Source organism: Mercenaria mercenaria, chromosome 18 (assembly GCF_021730395.1).
Source record: "Mercenaria mercenaria strain notata chromosome 18, MADL_Memer_1, whole genome shotgun sequence".
Lineage (NCBI taxonomy): Eukaryota > Metazoa > Mollusca > Bivalvia > Venerida > Veneridae > Mercenaria > Mercenaria mercenaria.
In genome coordinates, this window is record NC_069378.1 from 23,297,642 (window position 1) to 23,320,593 (window position 22,952).

The window sequence follows — 22,952 nt, forward strand, 5'->3', positions numbered from 1 at the left end:
AGATATTTTGTGAATGAATCTCTCCAGCTAGGTTATAGCCAACATTAACGAGTAATATATGTATCCGCTAGGTAGCGCTATATATCGTCAGTGATTCAGACTACACATTTATACAGGTAAATAGAATAAAAATGTAAATAATTATAGATACAGAATTATCTGTAAAAACATAAGCTAAGTGGATAATAAATACCTGAAGAATAAATAGAGTATAAAAGTATAAAAGTCACTAAAGTGTACACGTTATTTCAGTTCAAGAACAGATAATATTTTAGATTGTAAATGCAAAAATACATAGTTAATCAGGAGAATTGAATACCTCAATCTTACAAATCATTAATTTTCTTTTTCAAGGAGAAGATGTCTAAACAATACAAATATTCTCAGGCTGAACATAACCATTCTTTAAACGCAATTTGAAATCATGAGAATTTTACAAGTTCTTGACGTTATTCTGCTTGAAAGTAACTGAAATAAAACTGAGATACCTTTTTCTCCCAGATGCAGTTTAGAACCAAAAATACAATTCATAGTAGGTATAATACCATTCAATTGATTTTTGTCTGTTTAATGACTAAAATATATTTCTCTAGTCTCAGTGGTTGATTCAGAGGGCGCCTTGAAAGTAACAATTACAAGTGAAATATAAAGTATCAATTTTGGTAATCAACATTTGGAATAATTTCGTTCTTTTCCATTCTGTTTATTTTTTGGTTTAAATACTCCGGTGCATTTCGATCTATAATGCCGCTGGAGTGGATTAATATCTGCTAAGAAGTAATTGCGATATTCTGATTTTATACGACGCACGTGTACACGTATGTGTAGAATTTTCCTGTTAGTTTCGTAAAGCGTCTATGTAATCAAAATTCAGAATATTTAAAGTTGCCTTGATCATGTACTCGTAAAAAATATAATTTAGCAGGCGCCCAATGTTATGTGTAGGGATTTACTTATTAGCGAGCGACAAATACTAGAGCATCAACATCTTCATAATATGTAGAGTTCAGGAAAACTTATTTTCAACGTGCTACCTTTACGTGCAGTACATGTCTACACGACCGTGTCATCTATATATACATGTTGAACTGTATTGACAAGCACTAAGCTGTAATATACTGTCATGTAAAGAATACTATAAATTTCCAGTTGTTATAAATGATTCATGATATGATATATTAACAAGTAAAATGGCTTATACTTAATAAACTAGTTTAAGAAAATTCTTTACGGACTGATCATATTGCTTCTCTCTGCTTTTATTAAAGATTGCATTATATAAGCAGACTTCCTAGCTTCTTGTTGTATCCAGAAAAAGCGGACTGAAATTGATAATGTTCTTTTCTTATCGCCCGGTTTCTTTCAGCAATACAGTTCAGCATTATGTCTTGCTTTCTAGATTGCTTACAAGATTCCGAAATTTCTCATTGACGCAAAACTCGGACGAGGTTATTATTAGCGTGTCTAATAATATATCATTTTGAAAGATTTTTATGCCTACTCCTGTCAATAGCAGTATAGTTCAGATTGGGATAAAATTGTTTTGCATTCCAAGAGAATGAAATGAGATTGTGGAAAACATGTTTTCGGTGACTGTTAATTCACGATTTTAATATATGATACAGTAACTTTTAAGAAAGAGGGAAGAGAAAGAAACTACACTATTTTAAACAGATGCATCAATCCATTTTGGCGTTCTACAACAATTGCCGAACAGAGTCTGTTCCTGAGTTTCTTTTCACTGGAACTAATTTTAATATTCAGCACCAGAGATATTCAGCCACAGCCACATAAGAAGAATCAAAAGAAAACGCTGATTCATTGCAAAAGTAAAGCAGTTTCGAATCTGATGTCAGTTCTTGTGTAAAAGTCATATATATGAGCGAAAGGCATCTGGCTGATTAATTCCTATGTTTTCTTAGTTTAATTTCAAATGCCATATTGCCGATAGTTTTTTTTAATGGTTGTTCTGAATTTGTCCCTCACCGCTTATAAGATGAAAGTCACTTTTGATTTAAACACAAAAAATAACAATCTGGTAATATATTTTTCAAAGAAGGACAGAAGTAGTATTAGTTATTAGCTGCAGACAAGCTGATTTAGTTTAGTGGTGGCAAATAATACTATATACAACAACAAACATTAGCTTTACCATAAGAGGCTGTTGTTAAAAGTCATAACAGAATGTAATTCGTTTATGTTTTAAAGGTATGCTTATTCATGCCCATCATGAACAATTGTACGATTTTAGCCGCTTGAGATTTTTCTTTTTAAAAAAAACATAATAATTTGAACAAAAAACTATAATAGTTATAATGATTGAATAGAAGCCAGACACACAGGACGAAATCAAACAAAATTAGCAGAGATAATGAACTGTACAAAATACTGTACTGTATATGAGGGGCTATATTTAAGACAAACCTTATGAAAGGATAATCTTTTAACAGACAGCTTGTCGCTTATCTGGTTTTACTTCGAAATGTTGACAAGATCAAGGACATTCATTTAACGATGAACCTTAAATAATTTATACTATCGTATTAAAAAATGGCAATAAAATATTTGGCAAGGTACTTGTTTAACAGACTATTCCATCAGTTCATCTTTCTTTTCATTTGCTTGTACAAGATATTATATTTTTCCTATTAGATTATTGTGTACTAATTAATCTTAGCTCGATAGTGAGGAAAGCTTGAAATTTATTTGAACCACTCCCGAATCCGCTTCCTGGAAATTGTACTGGTGAATAATTTATTGGAACAAATTATTTATTTTGCACCAGTTGGTGTCTTGAATTGTGTTTCCTATTTTTCTACATAATGTCTCTGTCTCTGTTGAAAGGATGTAAATTACTAAACCAGCCACTAAGATGAAGCTAGAGTAATTGCGAGTACCATCTTTTATCTATAGTACTATACCAGTATTCACACCAATAGAGATTGAGTGGATTATTATATTTAGTTTTTATTTTATTAAAGTCAATGAATTCAATAATAATTCAAGATGAATAAATAAATTTAAATCAAAGCCATTAAACCACATCAGTTTATCTGGCACAAATAAAGTATATACTGCTGATAATGACCTGTTTCTCTTAACTGCACTGATCTTAGCTAATTTTCTAACATCGTTGTGCATTTTGGAATGATGCAATTCTCATTCAAAGAATCATATAATTGTTTATTATTGATGCCCTGCAGCATTAACACATTTGTGGTATACACGTCTTGGAACATAATTTCAAAAACAAGTGCTATTGACGATACGCATGATAAACAGGCAATGATTTTAATGGTAATAACTTAAAACGAGAAGAATGAAATGATGATTAGATCATTTAGAAGCATTGAAAAAGATCAAGCTAGACAACAGCCGACTAGGTAGATTTTTTTATTGTGAGAGATAATGAAATATGCAGCAGTGCTCGCGCCCTCTAGCAATGACTTACGTAGAACTATTAATTGGACTCCATGATCTCAATGGAATCACTGAGCCCAGTGTAGAGACTTACTCTAAGTAATCTGTTTACATAGTGAGATTGTTAAGTGAACACCGTTTGTTAATCTTAATCCTGTTCATGTTATATCAGTGCAATTGAGAAGTAACCTATCTATGTTAAATGCTATGCATGGAAAGACAGTAATGCATCTAACAGTCCTGAAATTGTTTTCTTTGATTTTTCTCATATCTCTAGATATTTTTCCCATACTATGACGCATATATATGGGTAGTAGAGATTGTTCTCTTTCCAGCAGTAACGTTTTCAACATATTTTACCTTGTGACTTTTTGTGGGTTTTGACTTTTTCAAAAAAATCGTCTGTTTGTTGATAAATTTCACCACAGAAAATGTCACACTTTCCCCAGGGCATTAATTTATTTAATCTTTACACAGTTTTCTATTCCGATTGCTAATCCTTGTGACAATTATGCAAGATTCCTGCCTAGAGGTAAAAAGTGCATAGTTTGCATGAGGTACTAGGTCAATAGCCACCTAAGCCTACCATGAAGTCTTAACGGATTTGTCTCCATTTTTTTTAAATATTTTACCCGGAATAATGTTTTTCAACTCAAGTAACTTTTTGTCACAAAATGATATTTTAATTTGTTTTCAGTCTACGTACTTTGATGCAGATAATTACACATATATTTAAAATAGATTGTTCCTACTTTAAGTTTGTACTTTTAGTTCCACTGCCTACCAAGTGCGTGCACAATTTTTGTTTCAGCCAAACGGCGGTCATTATAGATATACGTTTTTAAGAATTTTCAAGCTAAACTTGTCAATTATTTATGGCCTTTGAGATCAATGTCTAGACTCTGCTTACTGTGAAGATATGTTCATTGAAAAGTTACTGACCGAATAGCGAACAGTACAGGCAGACTTTTGTATGCACTGGTCGCAAAGGCAATTTCACTCGCCGCCAGTAGGCTAAAGGTTAAGGGACTTTTACTTCGTTGTTGTGAATTAATTTTGTGACTTCATGAATTGGTGAAATACCAAACATTATAAATATGAGTTCATAGAAACTGGTTGTATACCTCATACGATAATTAGTTTCATTTCGGAAGGCCGCAAATATTCAAGAATGATGTCGAGAAGACTTCATATATAACATTAAAATGTTTGAGAGTGAAAACTATATTATTTCTTTCTTTAATTTTTCGTTTAAATTATATGCATTTGTTTGCGTGTCGGAATACGTAATGCATATATTATTGTCCATCACCTTTCATTTCTTAACATATTACTACTGAAAACAGTATTAGGCAATCTTTAAATTTCCTGTCTTACGAACATGTAATTTAATTCAAAATAAAATGTGATTTGTGTACATTTTTTCTTGCTTATCATCTATTAATATTTCGTTTTACAAAAACATACGAAAAAACAATGAAAATAAATAATTTACGAACTAAAACTGGACATATTTTACCACCATCTTTAACTTGCTAATATAATATTTTTTCTTATGCATACCTGTATAAAATTATATTGCTTGCAGTAATAAATTTATTAGCATGTTTTCTTTGACCAAATTTATGTAAACTCTTTAAGCAGTAAATGTTAATTAATATTCACACATTTGTTTCTTTGTAAACGAAACTCATTCGTTTTGTTTATATGTAATAACTATGTACATGTACATAATATGTGCAGCTGTATATCTATTTTTGACATTTCTTTTCTTAAATACTACGAGTTCCAAACTGCATACTGTGTTATGATTTCATGTAATACTATATTTTTTTCCTTAAACAGGTCGATATGTCGAAAGAACATGATTGTTTAAAATCGTGTTGACTTTCGTTGATATAATATCAGTAACTGAAAAGGATTTATCAGAATATATAGAATATATTCATCCTGTATTAAGAAAAACACTGATCGATCAATTGATATTGTACTTGCAAAATTCTTGTAAATTAAAGAATATAAAGAAGTCTTATGTAACCTTACCGACTTGTGAATATTTATTTTAGACATTGTTTATGTCCGATTTTTGTTAGTATCAAACACTATGAAAGCGTATAACCCTAAGTATTACACAATCAGCTGAATAAAATAGAATCTCCTTTTGATTGATCCTCTTTCCATTCTGGCAATTATGTTTGTCTAGGGAAATTAGTTTTTTAGAAGAGCGTGCCCATAACCGTGCGTCTTATTGTCATTTTCTTCCTAATACAACCTATTTGTTTACATAGAGTAGTTTAATAAACAGCCAATAAGAAGAACATTTAACACGACTAAGCCGTTATTTCGACTGCTGTAATGTCAAATAACATCGCTAGCGTCATGTCCGCCAGTAGATAGTGTGTCGAAACGGAGTAGGTTATTTGTGTATCAGCCGAGATTTTTCATCAAATGAAATTATAGATGCATTCAGAGTAATTAAAGAACATAGCCAGCATTACTGTAAACACGATAACATATATCAGAGATGAATTAAATAGACACGTGATCTTCTTGCTAACGTTTTATAGCACATATATATATATACTGTACAAGCTTTTTCATCCATATGAAAACTATTGCTTTTGTATTCAGTTTTCTAGCATACAAGGTTTTAACTGTAAACGTCATATGTTCTTGGCTTTAGTGATCAAAACATCAGTGCCCCTTTCTCAATAATAAGAGTGATTGTACTAATTAATTATTACCAGTCACGTTTAGGAAACTACCTTTATCTTGCAAAACCTTTTAATCAAATTTACTCTTCCATTGTGTTCAAAGTATAACCTTCTGTGCGTTGTTGCCCTGCCATTTGTAGCACTTTGTAGCACTACGCGAGAAAATATGCTCCTAATAATGTTATTGCATCATATATTATCCCAACTGGGAAATACAAGCAAGAATACATTTTAAACTTTCAAATATGTTTTAACAAGTAATAGGTCAACATTGAACGACTTATTTTGTACACTCTTGATTGCTGGGGTTAAACTACTTGAACTCTGTCTGCAAAGAAAGGCTAACCAACTACTTGTAGATTCGACAATTGCAAATTGTGTAAAACGAGACGTCAAAGAACACTTCAAAGGCTGTGTTCTTCCGTTTTCTTTTCTTCTTTGTTGTTTATCTAAAAGTATGTTTTCTGTACATGTTTATAACATACACATCCGCACAGACACAGTTATGGACGATGTTATTCATACAAAAATGATACAATATTTGGAACTGATCTCCAAAACGGAAATTATGCTCAGATTTGTTGTAAGATTACACAGCATTTGTATGTTTTATTGTTTATTAAAGTCTCATCACAAATCAATATTGAAAACATCAAAAAATTCTTTGTACAAACTATGCGGGAGGATGCGTTGTAACCACATTTGGTCTGCATTTACAGTGAAACTCCACCAGTTTAAGTTAATATAACAAACATCGAGATAGATTCTGAATTTATAGTAATTTTATACAAATATTATATATTGCAAACTTACCATTATAATTATTTATTCTGGATTTTAAGGCCAATATGATTCGTATGTAAATTTATTGCACCTTATGTGATTTATTCCATGAAGTATTAAGTATGAAGAATTAAGTATTTTTCTTACTGGAGTACTATTTACTGTATAATTTTATGCATTTGAATAATAATTATGCATATTCACAAGATATTATCTTCAAAAGACACCTTGAAATTTATAATTAATAGTGAAGATATATATATGATCAGTCTGGATGTTCTTATCTTTGGAAGAATGTGTGTAAAAAGATGACAGTTCAAGTGTGCAGCCAGTGAGGACGAAGCCAAATTCCTGCAAATGTTATCAGATGTATAGAAATAACAGTGACTTTATTTTCTGAAATAATTCTGTATTATCGCTCCACATATTTCGAAAATAGATTCCAGGTAGGCATCTTGCTTGCATAGTCTAAAACAAATTCCACGTGGTAATTAAACGCTCGTTGGGGAAATATTTTATTTTAAATCCGTCTTGAAACATAGACTGGCATTTTATTACATTAATATCATATCTAATCAGACATAAAAATGATACGGATATAATTAAATATCATGGAGTTCACGTTTTCTCAACGTAAGTTTGATTTTTCTATACTAAACAGTTTCTGATGTTTCACAAAATTGAGCTTTTGTTGGAGTTCACTTGCTAAACACAGTCTGTACCAAAATTGCTGCTGTTACTGCATGATTGCTGTAGCAGATTTAGCTTTCTGAACTGACAAAATTAAACCACATGTATGTATTGAACTTATGCTCATGCATTTTGCTTACTATTTTTTGTTTACAGAACATCATTAAATTTCTAGAATGTGTTGGGAAACAACTATTTATATTGCCTGTCTTGTTGTAAATCCAACAAACACTTTTAGACATTCCAGTAGTTAAAATGATAACATCAAACGAATTTCTCACAAACAGTACAGCAACTCGCGCATTGGCTTGTATAGCGAACAAGAAGTTCTTTCAAAGTGTGTCAAAACTTATGTTTCGTAAAAGAAACCTTTTGTATTCTATTGACATAATGTTTCTATAATGATTATTTTGCCAAATAAAATCCATGTAAATCTAAGAAATGACAGCTACGCGATCAGAAAAAGAATGTTTTGTTTATACCAATGTCAGTATGTGCTGTGTATATCAAATCAGGATGGGATGAGTTTAATCGATTTATTTTTCATCCCAGCTGTGCTCAAGGAGATTAATACCGTTGTTAAATGATCTACAAAGAGTGCTTTACTTTGGTTTTTATTTATCTTGATTAGCGGGCGTGACTGTTGAGCATATTCAGTACCTTTGCACTTTTCTATCTGTATGGTATAGTAAAATGTACTAGTCGTCAGTTCAACAATCTAACGAACCAATATTATAATTTCTCTGCGAACAGTCTTTCATTTACTATAATGGAAGCAATGTTCTCTGTAATGTTTACATATTAAGCAGTCTTCAGATTAAGTTCATCTTTCAAAGTGGTTCTTATAAATTTCCGATTTAATGTTGTTCACGCTTACAATATAAAACATTTTGCATACCACCCTATCGAGACTGATAAGTGGTGTGTGGTTTATACAAATATCCGCTGTATGGATGTTTTGTGAATGAATCCCTCCAGCTAGGTTATAGCCAATACTAATGAGTGATATATGTATTCGCTAGGTAGCGCTATATATCGTACACTTTTGTACAGGTAAACAGACTTTAAAAAGTATATGGAGATACTGAAACATCTGTAATATCATGAGTTATGTGGATAAAAAATACCTGAAGAATAAATAGAGTATAAAAGTCACTTAATTATACATGTTTTTAGTTCATGAACACATAACTTTTATCCACTGTAAATGCACAGGTTCCTAGTCAATAAGAAGAAATGAATACCCCAATCTCACAAATTGCGAGTTTTTGATTGTATACGACGGACATGTACGCATATGTGTATATTTGTCTCCTTAATTTCGGGAAGCATCTAGGTAATTCAGATTCAAAATATTTAAAGATGCCTTGGTCATGTACTCGATAAGAAAGAGGGAAGATATTGAAACTATATTGTCGTCTGTGCGTGCGTCCGTAAACTTTTGCTTGTGACCACTCTAGAGGTCACATTTTTCATGGGATCTTTATGAAAGTTGGTCAGAATGTTTATCTTGATGATATCTAGGTCAAATTCGAAAGTGGGTCACGTGCCTTCAAAAACTAGGTCAGTAGGTCTAAAAATAGAAAAACCTTGTGACCTCTCTAGAGGCCATATATTACACAAGATCTTCATGAAAATTGGTCAGAACGTTCACCTTGATGATATCTATAACTGGGTCACGTGCAGTCAAAAACTAGGTCAGTAGGTCTGAAAATAGAAAAACCTTGTGACCTCTCTAGAGGCCATATGTTTCAAGAGATCTTCATGAAAATTAGTCAGAATGTTCATCTTGATGATATCTAGGTCAAGCATACTCATTACCATTACACCTTTTTATCTTTTGTTATATCCATTACCGTTCGTATAGGCGAAAGGTTGCTACTCATTGTGTGGTATGATAAAATGTACTAGACGTTAGTTCAACATTCTAACGAACCTTTCATTTACTCTGGATGGATGCAGTGTTCGACGCAATTTTTGCACATTAAGCAGTCATCTTTCAAAGTGGTTCTTTTAAATCTCAGATTTAATATTGTTCACGCTTACAATGTAAACATTTTTCATACCACCCTATCGAGATAGATAAGTGGTGTGTGGTTTATATCTGTATACAATATCCGCTGCATGGATGTTCAGTGAATGAATCTCTTCAGCTAGGTTATAGCCAATACTAACGAGTAATATATGTATCCACTAGGTAGCGCTATATATCGTACACTTTTGTAAAGGTAAATAGATTTTAAAAAGTATATGCAGATACTTAAATATCTATAATATCATGAGTTATGTGGATAATAAATACCTGAAGAATAAATAGAGTATAAAAATCACTTAATTGTACATGTTTTTAATTCATGAGCAAATAATGTTTATCCACTGTAAATGTAAACGTTCATAGTCAATCAGGAGAACTGAATACCTCAATCTCACAAATATTTAATTTGCTTATTCAAGGATGCTAAATAAAACGGAAGATATCTAAACAATGCAATTATTCACACGTTGTAGATAACAGTTCTGTAAACGCACAGTTTTACAATTCGTCGACGTTATTTTGCTTGAAAGTAACTGAAATAAAAATGAGATAATCTGATCATGGTCTGCACTGTTCGCTATTCAGCCAGTAAATTTTCAGTGAACACCCCTTCGAATAATAAAATGTTACTGCCAGTATTGAATGATGGACCAGTCAATTTTAGAAATTTAGCAGAGTAAAGGTCAAGTAGGTTAATGTCTACTGAGAAGAAAATGCGAGGTTTTGATTGTATACGACGCACATGTACGCATATGTGTATTATTTTCTTCTTAATATCGGTAAGCGTCCAGGTTATCAAATTCAGAATATTTAAATTTGCCTTGATCATGTAAAAAATATTGTAAAAAAATAACTTTGCAGGCGCACCATGTTATGTGCAAGGATTTACTTTAGCGACACATACTATAACATTAAAATCTTCATATATAAAGTTCAAGAAAACTTATTTTCAACGTGCTAACTTTACTACATCTATATTTATAGAATAAAATAACTGAACATTGATTTTACAGTCATGTTAAACTGTATTGAAGAGCACTTAGCTGTACTTTACTGCCATGTAAAGAATACTATAAATTTCCAATTGCTATAAATGACTCATGGTATGAGATATTAACAAGTTAAATGATTTATACTTACGAAACTAGTCTTAGAAAATTCTATAATGACTGATCAAATTGCTTCTCTCTGCTTTTATTAAAGATTGCATTATATAAAAACAGACTTCCTAGCTTCTTGTTGTATCCAGGAAAAGCGGACTGAAATTGATAATGTTCTTTTCTTATCACCCGGTTTCTTTCAACAATACAGTTCAGCATTATGTCTTGCTTTCTAGATTGTTTACAAGATTCTGAAATCTCTCATTGACGCAAAACTCGGACGAGGTTATTATTACTGTGTCTAATAATATATCACTTTGAAAGATTTTTATGCCTACTCCTGTCAATAGCAGTGTAATTTACGTTGGGATAAAATTGTTTTGCATTCCAAGAGAAAGAATGAGATTGCGGATTACATGTTTTTTTGGTGATTTTTAATTAAAGATTGTAATATATGATACAGTAACTTTTAATAGAGGGGAGAGATAGAAACTACATTATTTTAAACAGATGCATCCATCCACTTTGGCGTTAAAGTAAAGCAGTTCTACAACAATTGGCGAACAGAGTCTGTTCCTGAGTTTCTTTTCACTGGAACTAATTTTGATATTCAGCACCAGAGATATTTAGCCACAGTAACATAAAAAGAATCAAAAGAAAGCGCTGATTCATTGCAAAAGTAAAGCAGTTTCGAATCTGATGTCAGTTCTTGTGTAAAAGTCATATATATGAGCGAATGGCATCAGGCTTTTTCTTTTGGAAATCATTATAATTTGAAGAAAAAACTATAGTTATAATGATTGAATATAAGCCAGACACACAGGACGAAATCAAACAAAATTAGCAGAGATAATGAACTGTACAAAATACTGTACTGGACTGTACTGTATATGAGGGGTTATATTTAAGAAAACCCTTATGAAAGGATAAACTATATGGTGCAGACAGCTTGTCGTTTATTTGTTTTTACTTCAAAATGTTGACAAGATCAAGGACATTCATTTAACGACGAACCTTAAATGATTGATACTATCGTATTAAAAAATTGGCAATAAAATGTTTGGCAAGGTACTTGTTTAACAGACTATTCTGTCAGTTCATCTTTCTTTTCATTTGCTTGTACAACATATTATTTTTTTGCTATTAGTTTATTGTGTACTAATTTATCTTAGCTCGATAGTGATGAAAGCTTGAAATTTATTTGAACCACTCCCCGAGTCCGTTTCCTGGTTAAAAAACCAGTACTGGTGAATAATTCATTGGAACAAATTATTTATTTTCACCAGTTGGTGTCTTGAATTGTGTTTCCTATTTTTCTAAATAATGTTTCTGTTGAAAGGATGTAAATTACTAAACCTGCCAGTAAGACGAAGCTAGAGTAATTGCCAGTACCATTTGTCATCTGTAGTACTATATCAGTATTCAGACAAATAGAGATTGAGTGGATTATTATGTTTAGTCTTTATTTTATCTAAGTCAATGAATTAAATAATAATTCAAGATAAATAAATAAGGTAAATTGAAGCCATTAAACCACATGAGTTTATCCGGCACAAAAAAAGTCTATATAGCTTATAATGACCTGTTTCTCTTGACTGCACTGATCTTAGCTAATTTTCTAACATCGTTGTGCGTTTTGTAATAATGCAATTCTCATTTAGATAATCATATAGTTGTTTATTATCGATGCCCTGCAACATTAACACATGTGTGGGTATACTCTTCTTGGAACATAATTTCAAAAACAGGTGCTATTGACGATACGCATGATAAACAGGCAATGATTTCAATGGTATTATCTTCAAACGAGAAGAATGAAATGATGCTTAGATCATTTAGAAGCATTGACATGAACCAAGCTAGACTACAACCGACTAGGTAGAGTTTTTTCGTGATAGATAATGAAATATGCAGCAATCCTCGCGTCCTCTAGCAATGGCTTACGTAGAACTATTAATTGGACTGCATGATCTCAATGGAATGACTGAGCCCAAGTGTAGAGACTTACCCTAAGCAATCTGTTTACATAGTGAGATTGTTGCGTGAACACCGTTTGTTAATCCTAACTCTGTCCATGTTATATAAGTGCAATGGAGTAGTAACCTACCTATGTTATATGCTATGCATGATAAGATAGTCATGCATCTAATAGTCCTGAAATTGATTTCTTTGATTTTTCTCATATTTCTAGATATTTTCCCTATACTATGACTCATGTATATGGGTAGCCGAGATTATTCTCTTTCCAGCAGTAAGCTTTTCAACATATTTTAACTTGTGACATTTTGTGGGTTTTGACTTTTTCAAAAACATCGTCTGTTTGTTGAAACATTTCAACACAGAAAATGTCACACTTTCCCCAGGGCATTAATTTATTTGATCTTTACACAGATTCTATTCAGATTGCTAGAGGTAAAAAGTGCATAGTTTGCATGAGGTACTAGGTCAGTAGCCGCTTAAGCCTACCTTGAAGTCTTAGCGGATTTGTCCCCATTTGTTTTTTTTAAATATTTTATCCCAGATCATTTTTTTTTTCAGCTCAAGTAACTTGTTTTAGAAAATGATATTTTAATATTTTTTTTCAGTCTACGTGCTTTGATGCAGTTAACTACACATATATGTAAAACAGATTGTTTCTACTTTAAGTTTGTATTTTTTTTTTTTTTTTTTTTTTTTTTTGTATTCCACTTCCTACCAAGTGCGTGAACAATTTTTGTTTCAGCCAAACGGCGATTATAGATATACGTTTTTAAGAATTAAACAAGCAAGTCTTACCAATTATTTACGGCCTTTGAGATCAATGTCTAGACTCTGCTTACTGTGAAGATATGTTCACTGAAAATTTACTGACCGAATAGCGAAAAGCACAGGCTGATTTTTGTATGCACTGGTCGCAAAGGCAAATTCACTTGCCGTCAGCAGGCTAAAGGTTAAAGGACTTTTACTTTGTTGTTGTGAATTAATTTTGTGAGTTCAAGAATTCCTGAAATACCAAAGATTGTATTATAATTATGAGTTCATAGAAACTGGTTGTATACCTTATACGATAATTATTTCCATTTCGGAAGGCCGCAAATATTTAAGAATGATGGTCGAGAAGGCATATATAATATTTAAATGTTTGAGGGTGAAAAACTATATTATTTTTTCGCTTAAATTATGTGCATTTGTTTGCGTGTAGGAATACGTAATGTATATGAGCCACGCCATAAGAAAACCAACATAGTGGGTTTGCGACCAGCATGGATCCACACCAGCCTGCGCATCCGCGCAACAGTTTCTCTAATTCCAATAGGCTTTAAAAGCGAACAGCATAGATCCTGACCAGACTGCGCGGACGCGCAGGCTGGTCTGGATCCATGCTGGTCGCAAACCCACTATGTTGGTTTTCTCATGGCACGGCTCAATAATATTATTGTCCATCACATTTAATTCTTTTAAATATTACTACTGAAAACAGTATTAGGCAATCTTTAAATTTCCTGTCTTATAAACATGTAATTTAATTTGAAATAGAATGTGATTTGTGTACATTTTTTCTTGTTTATCATTTATTAATATGTTGTTTTACAAAAACATACGATTGAACAACGAAAATAAATAATTTCGGAACTAAAACTGGACATATTTTACCACCATCTTAAATTGCTGGTATAACATTTTTTGTTATGCATACCTGTATATATTGCTTGCAATAATAAATTTTTTAGCATGTTTTCTTTGACCAAATTTATGTAAAATCTTTAAGCAGTAAATAATATTCGCGCATTTGTTTCTTTGTAAACGAAACTCATTCGTTTTGTTTATATGTAATAACTATGTACATGTACATAATATGTGCGGCTGTACATCTATTTGTGACATTTCTAAAATACTACGAGTTCCAAACTGCATACTGTGTTATGATTTCATGTACATATATATGTTTTTCTAAAACTGTCGATATGTCGAAAGAACATTAATGTTTAAATTTTGTTGAATTTCGTTGATATAATATCAGTAACTGAAAAGGATTTATCAGAATATATGAATATATAGAATATATTCTTCCTGTATTAGGAAAGTCACTGATCGATCAATTGATATCGTACTTGCAGAACTCTTGTAAACTGAAGAATATAAAGAAGTCTTATGTAAGCTTTACCGACTTGTAAATATTTATTTTAGACATGGTTGATGTCCGATTTGTGTTAGTTCCAAACACTATCAAAAGCGTATAACCCCAAGTATTACAAAATCAGCTGAATAAGATAGAGGAAAAGTATACAGAACCTCCTTATGATTGATCTCTTTCCTTTCTGGCAATTGTGTTTGTCCAGGGAAATTAGTTTGTTAGAAGAGCGTGCTCATAACCGTGCGTCTATTTGTCATTTTCTTCCTAATACAACCTATTTGTTTACATAGAGTAGTTTAATAAAACAGCCAATAAGAAGAAAATTTAACACGACTAAGCAGTTATTTCGACTGCTGTAATGCCAAATAACATCGCTAGCGTCATGTCCGCCAGTGGTTAGTGTGTGGAAACAGAGTAGATTATTTGTATATCAGCCGAGGTTTTTTATCAAATGAGATTATAAATGCATTCAGAGTAATTGAAAAACATAGCCAGCATTACAGCAAACACGGTAACATATATCAGAGATGAATTAAAAGGACACGTGATATAAAAAATGAATCTTCTTGCTAACGTTTTATAGCATATATATATACAAGCTTTTTCATCCGTATGAAAACTGTTGCTTTTGTATTCATATTTCTAGTATACAAGTTTATTACTATTACTGTAAACGTCATAATTTTTGTTCTTGGTTTTAGTGATCAAAACATCAGTGCCCCTTTCTCGGTAATTAGAATGATTGTACTGATTAATTATTACCCGTCTCTTTTTGGAAACTACCAATATCTTTCAAAACCTTTGTATCAAACTTACTCTTCCATTGTGTTCAAAGTATTGCCTTGTGTCAATGTGTGCGTTGTTGCCCTGCCATTTACTTTGTAGCACCGCGCGAGAAAATATGCTCCTAATAATGTTATTGCATGATATATTATCCCAACTGGGAAATACAAGCAAGAATACATTTAAACTTTCAAATATGTTTTAACTAGTAATATATCATCATAGAACGACTTATTTTGTACACTCTTGATTGCTGGGGTTAAACTACTTGAACTCTGTCTGCAAGGAAAGGCTAGCCAACTACTTGTAAATTTGACAATTTTGCAAATTTTGTAAAACGAGACCTCAAAGAACGCTTTAAAGTCGATGTTCTTCTGTTTTGTTTGTTTATTGTTTATCTATGTTTTCTGTACATGTTTACAACATACACATCCACAATATTTGTAACTGATCTCCAAAACGGAAACTATGCTCAAATTTGATGTAAGATTTCGTAGCTTCTGTATGTTTTATTGTTTATTAAAGTATCATCAAAGTACACAGATCTATATCAAAAACATCCTTACATTCTTTGTATGTACAAACTGTGCGGGAGGATGCGTTGTAACCACATTTTGCCCGCAATTACAGTGAAACTCCACCAGTGTCAGTTAATATGAGAAACATCGATATAGATTCCAAATTTGTATTAATTCTATACAATTATTATGTACTCAAAGCTTACAATTATAATTATTTATTCTGGAAATCTTTTGTAAGGCTAATATGATTCGTATGTCAATTTTGTGAATTATTCCATGAAGTATGTTAATCTTTTAATTACATATTCACAAGATATTATCTTCAAAAGACATCTTGAAATTTATAATATACAGTGAGTGAAGATAGATATGTGATCAGTCTGGATGTTTTTGTCTTTCGAAGAATGTGTGTAAAAAGATGACAGTTCAAGTGTGCAGCCAGTGAGGACGAAGCCAAATTCCTGCCAATGTTATCAGATGTATAGAAATAACAGTGACTTTATTTTCTGAAATAACTCTGTATTATCGCTCCACATATTTCGAAAATAGATTGCAGGTAGGCAACTTGCTGGCATAGTCTAAGACAAATTTCTCGTGGTAATTAAACGCTCGTTGGGGAAATATTTTATTTTAAATCCGTCTTGAAACATAGACTGGCATTTTATTACATTAATATCATATCTAATCAGACATAAAAATGATACGGATATAATTTAATATCATGGAGTTCACGTTTTCTCAACGTAAGTTTGATTTTTCTATAATTTAACAGTTTTCTGATGTTTCACAATATTGAGCTTTTGTTGGAGTTCACTTGCAAAACACAGTCTGTTGTTTTGACTGCATGATTTCTGTAGCAGATTTAGCTTTCTGTACTGATAAAACTAAACATATTCAGATGTATGTTTTGAACTTGTTTTCACGCATTTCACTTACTATTTTTTGTTTACAGATCATCATTAAAATTTCTAGAATGTGTTAGGAAACGACTATTTACATTGAATGTCTAGTTGTAAATCCATCAAACACATTTAGACTTTCCAGTAGTTAAAATGAGACCATCGAACGAATTTCGCACAAACAATACAGCAACTCGCGCATTGGCTTGTATAGCGAACAAGAAGTTCTTTCAAAGTGTGTCAAAACTTTTGAAAAAGAAACCTTTTGTATTCTATAGACATAATACTTTTATAATGATAATTTTGCCAAAAAAAAAATCCATTGTAAAACTACCAAATGACAGCTACGCGATCAGAATAAAAATGTTTTTTGTTTATTCTAAATGTCAGATATGTGTTGTTTATATCAGATCATGATGGGATGGATTTAAACGATTTTTTTTCATCCCAGCTGTGCTCAAGCAGATTAAATACCGTTGTTAAGTGATATACAAAGGTTGCTTTATTTTGTTTGTTTTTTATTTATCTTTACTTGCGGGCGTGTGTCTGCTGAGCATACTTAATACCGTTACACTGTTTTATATTTCGTTATATCCGTTACCGTTCGTATAGGCGAAAGGTTGCTACTCATTGTGTGGTATGGTAAAATGTACTAGACGTTAGTTCAACATTCTTACGAACCTTTCATTTACTCTGGGTGGATGCAATGTTCTACGTAAATTTTGCATATTAAGCAGTCTTCAAATTAAGTTCATCTTTCAAAGTGGTTCTTTTAAATCTCCGATTTAATATTGTTCACGCTTACAATGTAAACCATTTTGCATACAGATAAGAGGTGTGTGGTTTATATTTGTATCTGTATACAATATCAGCTGCAAGGATGTTCTGTGAATGAATCTCTCCAGCTAGGTTATAGCCAATACTATCGAGTAATATATGTATCCGCTAGGTAGCGCTATATATCGTACACTTTTGTAAAGGTAAATAGATTTTAAAAAAATATATGCAGATACTGAAATATCTGAGTTATGTGGATAATAAATACCTGAAGAATAAATAGAGTATGAAAGTCACTTAATTATACATGTTTTTAGTTCATGAACAAATAACTTTTATCCACTGTAAATGCAAAGTTTCTTAGTCAGTCAGGAGAACTGAATACCTCAATCTCACAATATTTAATTTGCTTATTCAAGGATGCTAAATGAAACGGAAGATCTCTAAACAATGCAATTATTCACAGGCTGTAGATAACAATTCTGTAAACGCAATTTGAAATCATGACAGTTTTACAATTCGTCAACGTTATTCTGCTTGAAAGTAACTGAAATAAAAAAGAGAAAATTGTTTCTGTCAGATTAAGTCTAGAACCAAAATGCATTTCATAGTAGGTATAACACTATTTAACTGATTTTTATCTGGTTTTTATTAATGAAAATGTTTCTCGATTCAGATGGTGTCTTGAAATGAAATACAAACTAACAGATTTGGTGTTTAACGTTTTGCGTAATTTCGCTCATTTCCAACTGAATGTTGATTTAAATATTTACCCATCTGTACATTTTTGATTCAAAGTCTCCAGTGTAAATAAATCTGTAATTCCACTTAAGTAGGTTAATGTCTACTGAGAAGATATTGCGAGGTTTTGATTGTATGCGACGCACATGTACGCATATGTGTATTATTTTCTTCTTAATTTCGATAAGCGTCTAGGTAATCAAATTCAGAATATTCAAAGTTCCCTTGATCATGTAAAAATATAATTATTGTTATGTGCAGGGATTTACTTAAGCGACAAATACTAGAACATTAATATATTCGTATGTAAAGTTCAGGAAAACTTATTTTCAATGTGCTGTACGTGCTTTACGTGCAATACATATCTACACGATCGTGTCATCTATATATATATAATAAAATAACTGAACATTGATTTCATGTTGAACTGTATTGAAGAGCACTTAGCTGTAATATACTGCCATGTAAAGAATACTATAAATTTCGAATTGCTATAAATGATTCATGATATGATATATTAACAAGTTAAATGATTTATACTTACGAAACTAGTCTAGGAAAATTCTATAATGACTGATCATATTGCTTCTCTCTGCTTTTATTAAAGATTGCATTATATAAAAACAGACTTCCTAGCTTCTTGTTGTATCCAGGAAAAGCGGACTGAAATTTATAATGTTCTTTTCTTATCACCCGGTTTCTTTCAGCAATACAGTTCAGCATTATGTCATGCTTTCTATACTGTTTACAAGATTCCGAAATCTCTCATTGACGCAAAACTCGGACGAGGTTATTATTAGCGTGACTAATAATATATCACTTTGAAAGATTTTTATGCCTACTCCTGTCAATAGCAGTATAGTTCAGATTGGGATAAAATTGTTTTGCATTCCAAGAGAATGAAATGAGATTGCGGAAAACGTGTTTTTTTGGTGATTGTTAATTTAAGATTGTAATGTATAATACAGTTTTTTTTTCTTTTCTTGTTAAAAAAGAAGGAAGAGAAAGAAACTATATTACTTTAACATGATGCATCCATTTTGACGAACAAAGTCTGTTCTTTAGTTTCTTTTCACTGGAACTTAATTTTGATATACAGCACAAGCGATATTTGAATTTTAGCCACAGTCACATCAAATGAAAGCGCTGTTCATTGCAGGAGTAGAGCAGTTTCGAATCTGATAGCAATTTATGTGTAAAGTTCACATAAAGAAGCGAATGATATCTGGCTGATTAATTCATCAGTTGACTTAATTTAACTTTAAATTCCGCATTGCTGATATTCAATAGTTTAAATGGTTGTTCTTAATGTGTCCCTCACCTCTTATATAATGAAACTCAGTCACATTTGGCTTAAACACAACAAAATAACAATCAGTTATACATTTTTAGAAGCAGGATAAAAGTAGTAATTGCTATGAGTTGCAGACAAGCTGATTTAGTTTATCGACGATAAATAATACTATAGACAACCACAAACATTAGTTTTACCATAAGAGACTGTTGTTGAAGGTCATATTAATAGAATTTAATTCGTTTATGTTTTAAATGTATTCTCGATCGTGCCCATCTTGAGCAAATGTACAATTTTAGCTACTTGATTTTTTATGGTACACAGTTGAACAAAAAACTATAATTATAATGATAAAATAAAAGCCATACACTCAGTGCGAATCCAAACAAAATTAGCAGATAATGCACTGAACAACGAATGCAACGGTTTAAGAAATAAAAGTCTGTAAAAAGACACATTGAATGGAATACATGATACAAGAAAAAAATCTAAGTACGAGGAGAATTTTTTCGGACGCCGACGTAGATGTATTGACTCAAAAAAAGGTTTCTACAAGTATGTCATTTGATTATAATCGTAAAGGAAACGAGTTTTCTAGTGACTTTTCTCAGTTTAATTTCATCTAACAGTTTTACTTTTATGAAAATTGCATTCCGTTTTGTTTACAGACATGTAGATAATAAATGTTGAAGTACAGCTTTGATTGATGTATCATGTGCTGTTCCTTGATTTTGTAAATCTTAAGTCTTGACTTACAGATTACAACATGTTCTATTTTGTAAGTTTTGCGTTACGATCCACCCACATTGACAAGCAACAAATTGATAAATTATTAGCTGACAATGATGCAAATGAATGAAATTCCAGAAATAATTGTCCAAAATATAAACATAAATCTGAAACAAAATGACTTCCAATGAACAATGGGGAAAAGAATGACATTGAAAAGTTAATTGGTTTGTATCATGCGCAGACGGATTTGTGGGACATGACATAGAAAATCAGAATTATTCTGAGAAAGACTATAGAGGAACCCATTGTCTATCCCGTAAACGATCTCTCTGTTGCAATCTGACTAAAGTACATATCCTATTACGCTACGCATAGGATCTGAGAACGACCTATTCATTGCCTCGTCGACGACCCTTCGCTAGCCAATCAGAGCTAACTTACAACATCTTGCAATATCTACTGTAGCCTTGACTTTTGATATTTACAATTTTTGTCAAATGTACCAGATAGCCGGTTAGCTCAGTCGGTAGGCCACTTGCTTTGTAAGCGAGGGGTCCCGGGTTCGAGCCCTGGAATGACTGCACATTTTTCTTACTCTTTGACATTCGAACAAGTCGTCTGACTGGATAAAATAAAAATAGCAATACTGGAAATCCAAAATATACAGAAAACGAATGTGAATGGGTCGTTCTCAGATCTTCGTTTAGAAGATCAAGTACTTTAGTCAGATTGTCTCTGTTGCATGTTAATTGCAGCATAATCACACTTACACACACAAATAAAATAATTCCATCTATAATCCAGCATGGGATCCATTTTGGAATGAATTTTTTGGAGGTAAACTCTGTGATTCATATGGTAGTGGAATACCGTCTGAATGTGAAAATTGTACAGTTTTAAAATTGCACATCTTTGAGATAATTGGCGTTTTACAACTAGAACCTACCGTCTGTGGATACCTTTATACACATCTCACATGTGTGTCCTTAGCATAACTGGCCGAAAATTTTAGATTTTCTACTAGAGGATTCTACAGTTGCGCTAGCGATAACGTTACTTTGTACTTACATTTACTCATTTGATAAATTTTTTAAGAATATAATTTGAATCTTCTAAACTCAACCATGGCAGGCAAAATGGCTGCAGCGTCAGTTTGATTCGATCTCTTTTTGAGAGACAGCGGACAATTCATACTTCTCCACTCAATACAGGTACATTGTATAAACTGCAGGGTGCAAAAGGACCAGACATTATAACCACACTGTATGAAAATACAACAGAAACGGAATATTTATGGACGCCACGCAACACTTATGAAGCGCCGACCAGAGTTTGTGATAATAATTGATAGGGAAGCTATGCAAGAATAAATGATTGATAGGGAAACTATGCAGGAATAAACAATTACTAACTCACTGAAAATTTGTAATAGAATGAATACATTCTGTATCAGAGTGTACACAAACAGATACTTAACGTTTACTCTTTGTTTGCGGCAAACCAGCTTTAATGTTACGAAATTTGAACAGGAAGACGCGGGTTATCAATTTACTTTTCTATGATCTATATTTGCTCTCATAGCTTTCTTTATATCTATTTTAAAGCAAAGTGTTCTTTAGTTCTACACCTGTTCATATGCCAGAAAGTGATGAACGAGACAAAATGTATTATATCTTGTATTACATGGAATAAATGGGATATGCATCAGTCAAAATATGCTCAGTTTTAATTCAGTGCAATTTCATAGCTGCAAGTACATGATCAGTGTTTGTATTTCCTACTGATACACTGTAGATGAAGTTTAACATGTAAGAAAATACATAATCTCAAACAGGAGTAAATGGCAAAACGGGCCCTATCAAAAAGGGCCATATTATGCATATAATGACAATCATTCTGTCAAATTGTAAAATCTAATGTACCTATTATTTCATACTCCTTTATTACATTATGCCATTTATTTCAGGTCTTTCACATTCCCTCAAGATTTCATCAATATTCATAATCGAACAGAGGGACTATTTTCCGAGTAACCACTTCCTTATTGTGGTCCACAAAGGGCAAATAACTGTGCTCCTGTGCCATATAAAATAATATTATGTTATTTCAGAACTAAAGCAAAGATAAAATATATTACCTTGGTAAAATTAAAGAAATAAACTTGATTATTTTAAAGGACGAATATACTTTTTTTTTAAATGTGGCAAATGGAATCTTAAGAGTGGTACGACTTAGTGTTACATGAATGAAATTACAAGTATGGTAACGAACGAGCTGAGCTATGTACAATGCGACATTTCTGAAAATTAACGGGAAGTTTGAAAGCGTTGTTTCACTTCCTTCTACGTA

General features: G+C 32.0%; 1 protein-coding gene across 8 annotated transcripts in view; it reads left to right on the plus strand.

The window, feature by feature from the left end:
• The window catches only part of LOC128550755 (BDNF/NT-3 growth factors receptor-like), a 178,739-nt gene that overhangs the window by 119,095 nt on the left and 36,692 nt on the right, over positions 1–22,952 (plus strand). The window contains exon 1 of one of the 8 annotated variants that reach the window (XM_053530476.1): positions 16,722–16,903. The exons of the other annotated variants lie outside the window; for them this stretch is intronic. Within the exon in view, the coding sequence (XP_053386451.1) occupies positions 16,882–16,903 (22 nt within the window). The 5' untranslated portion in view covers positions 16,722–16,881. Of the gene's footprint in view, positions 1–16,721; positions 16,904–22,952 lie in introns of those variants that run through there. 8 annotated transcript variants of the gene reach the window in all.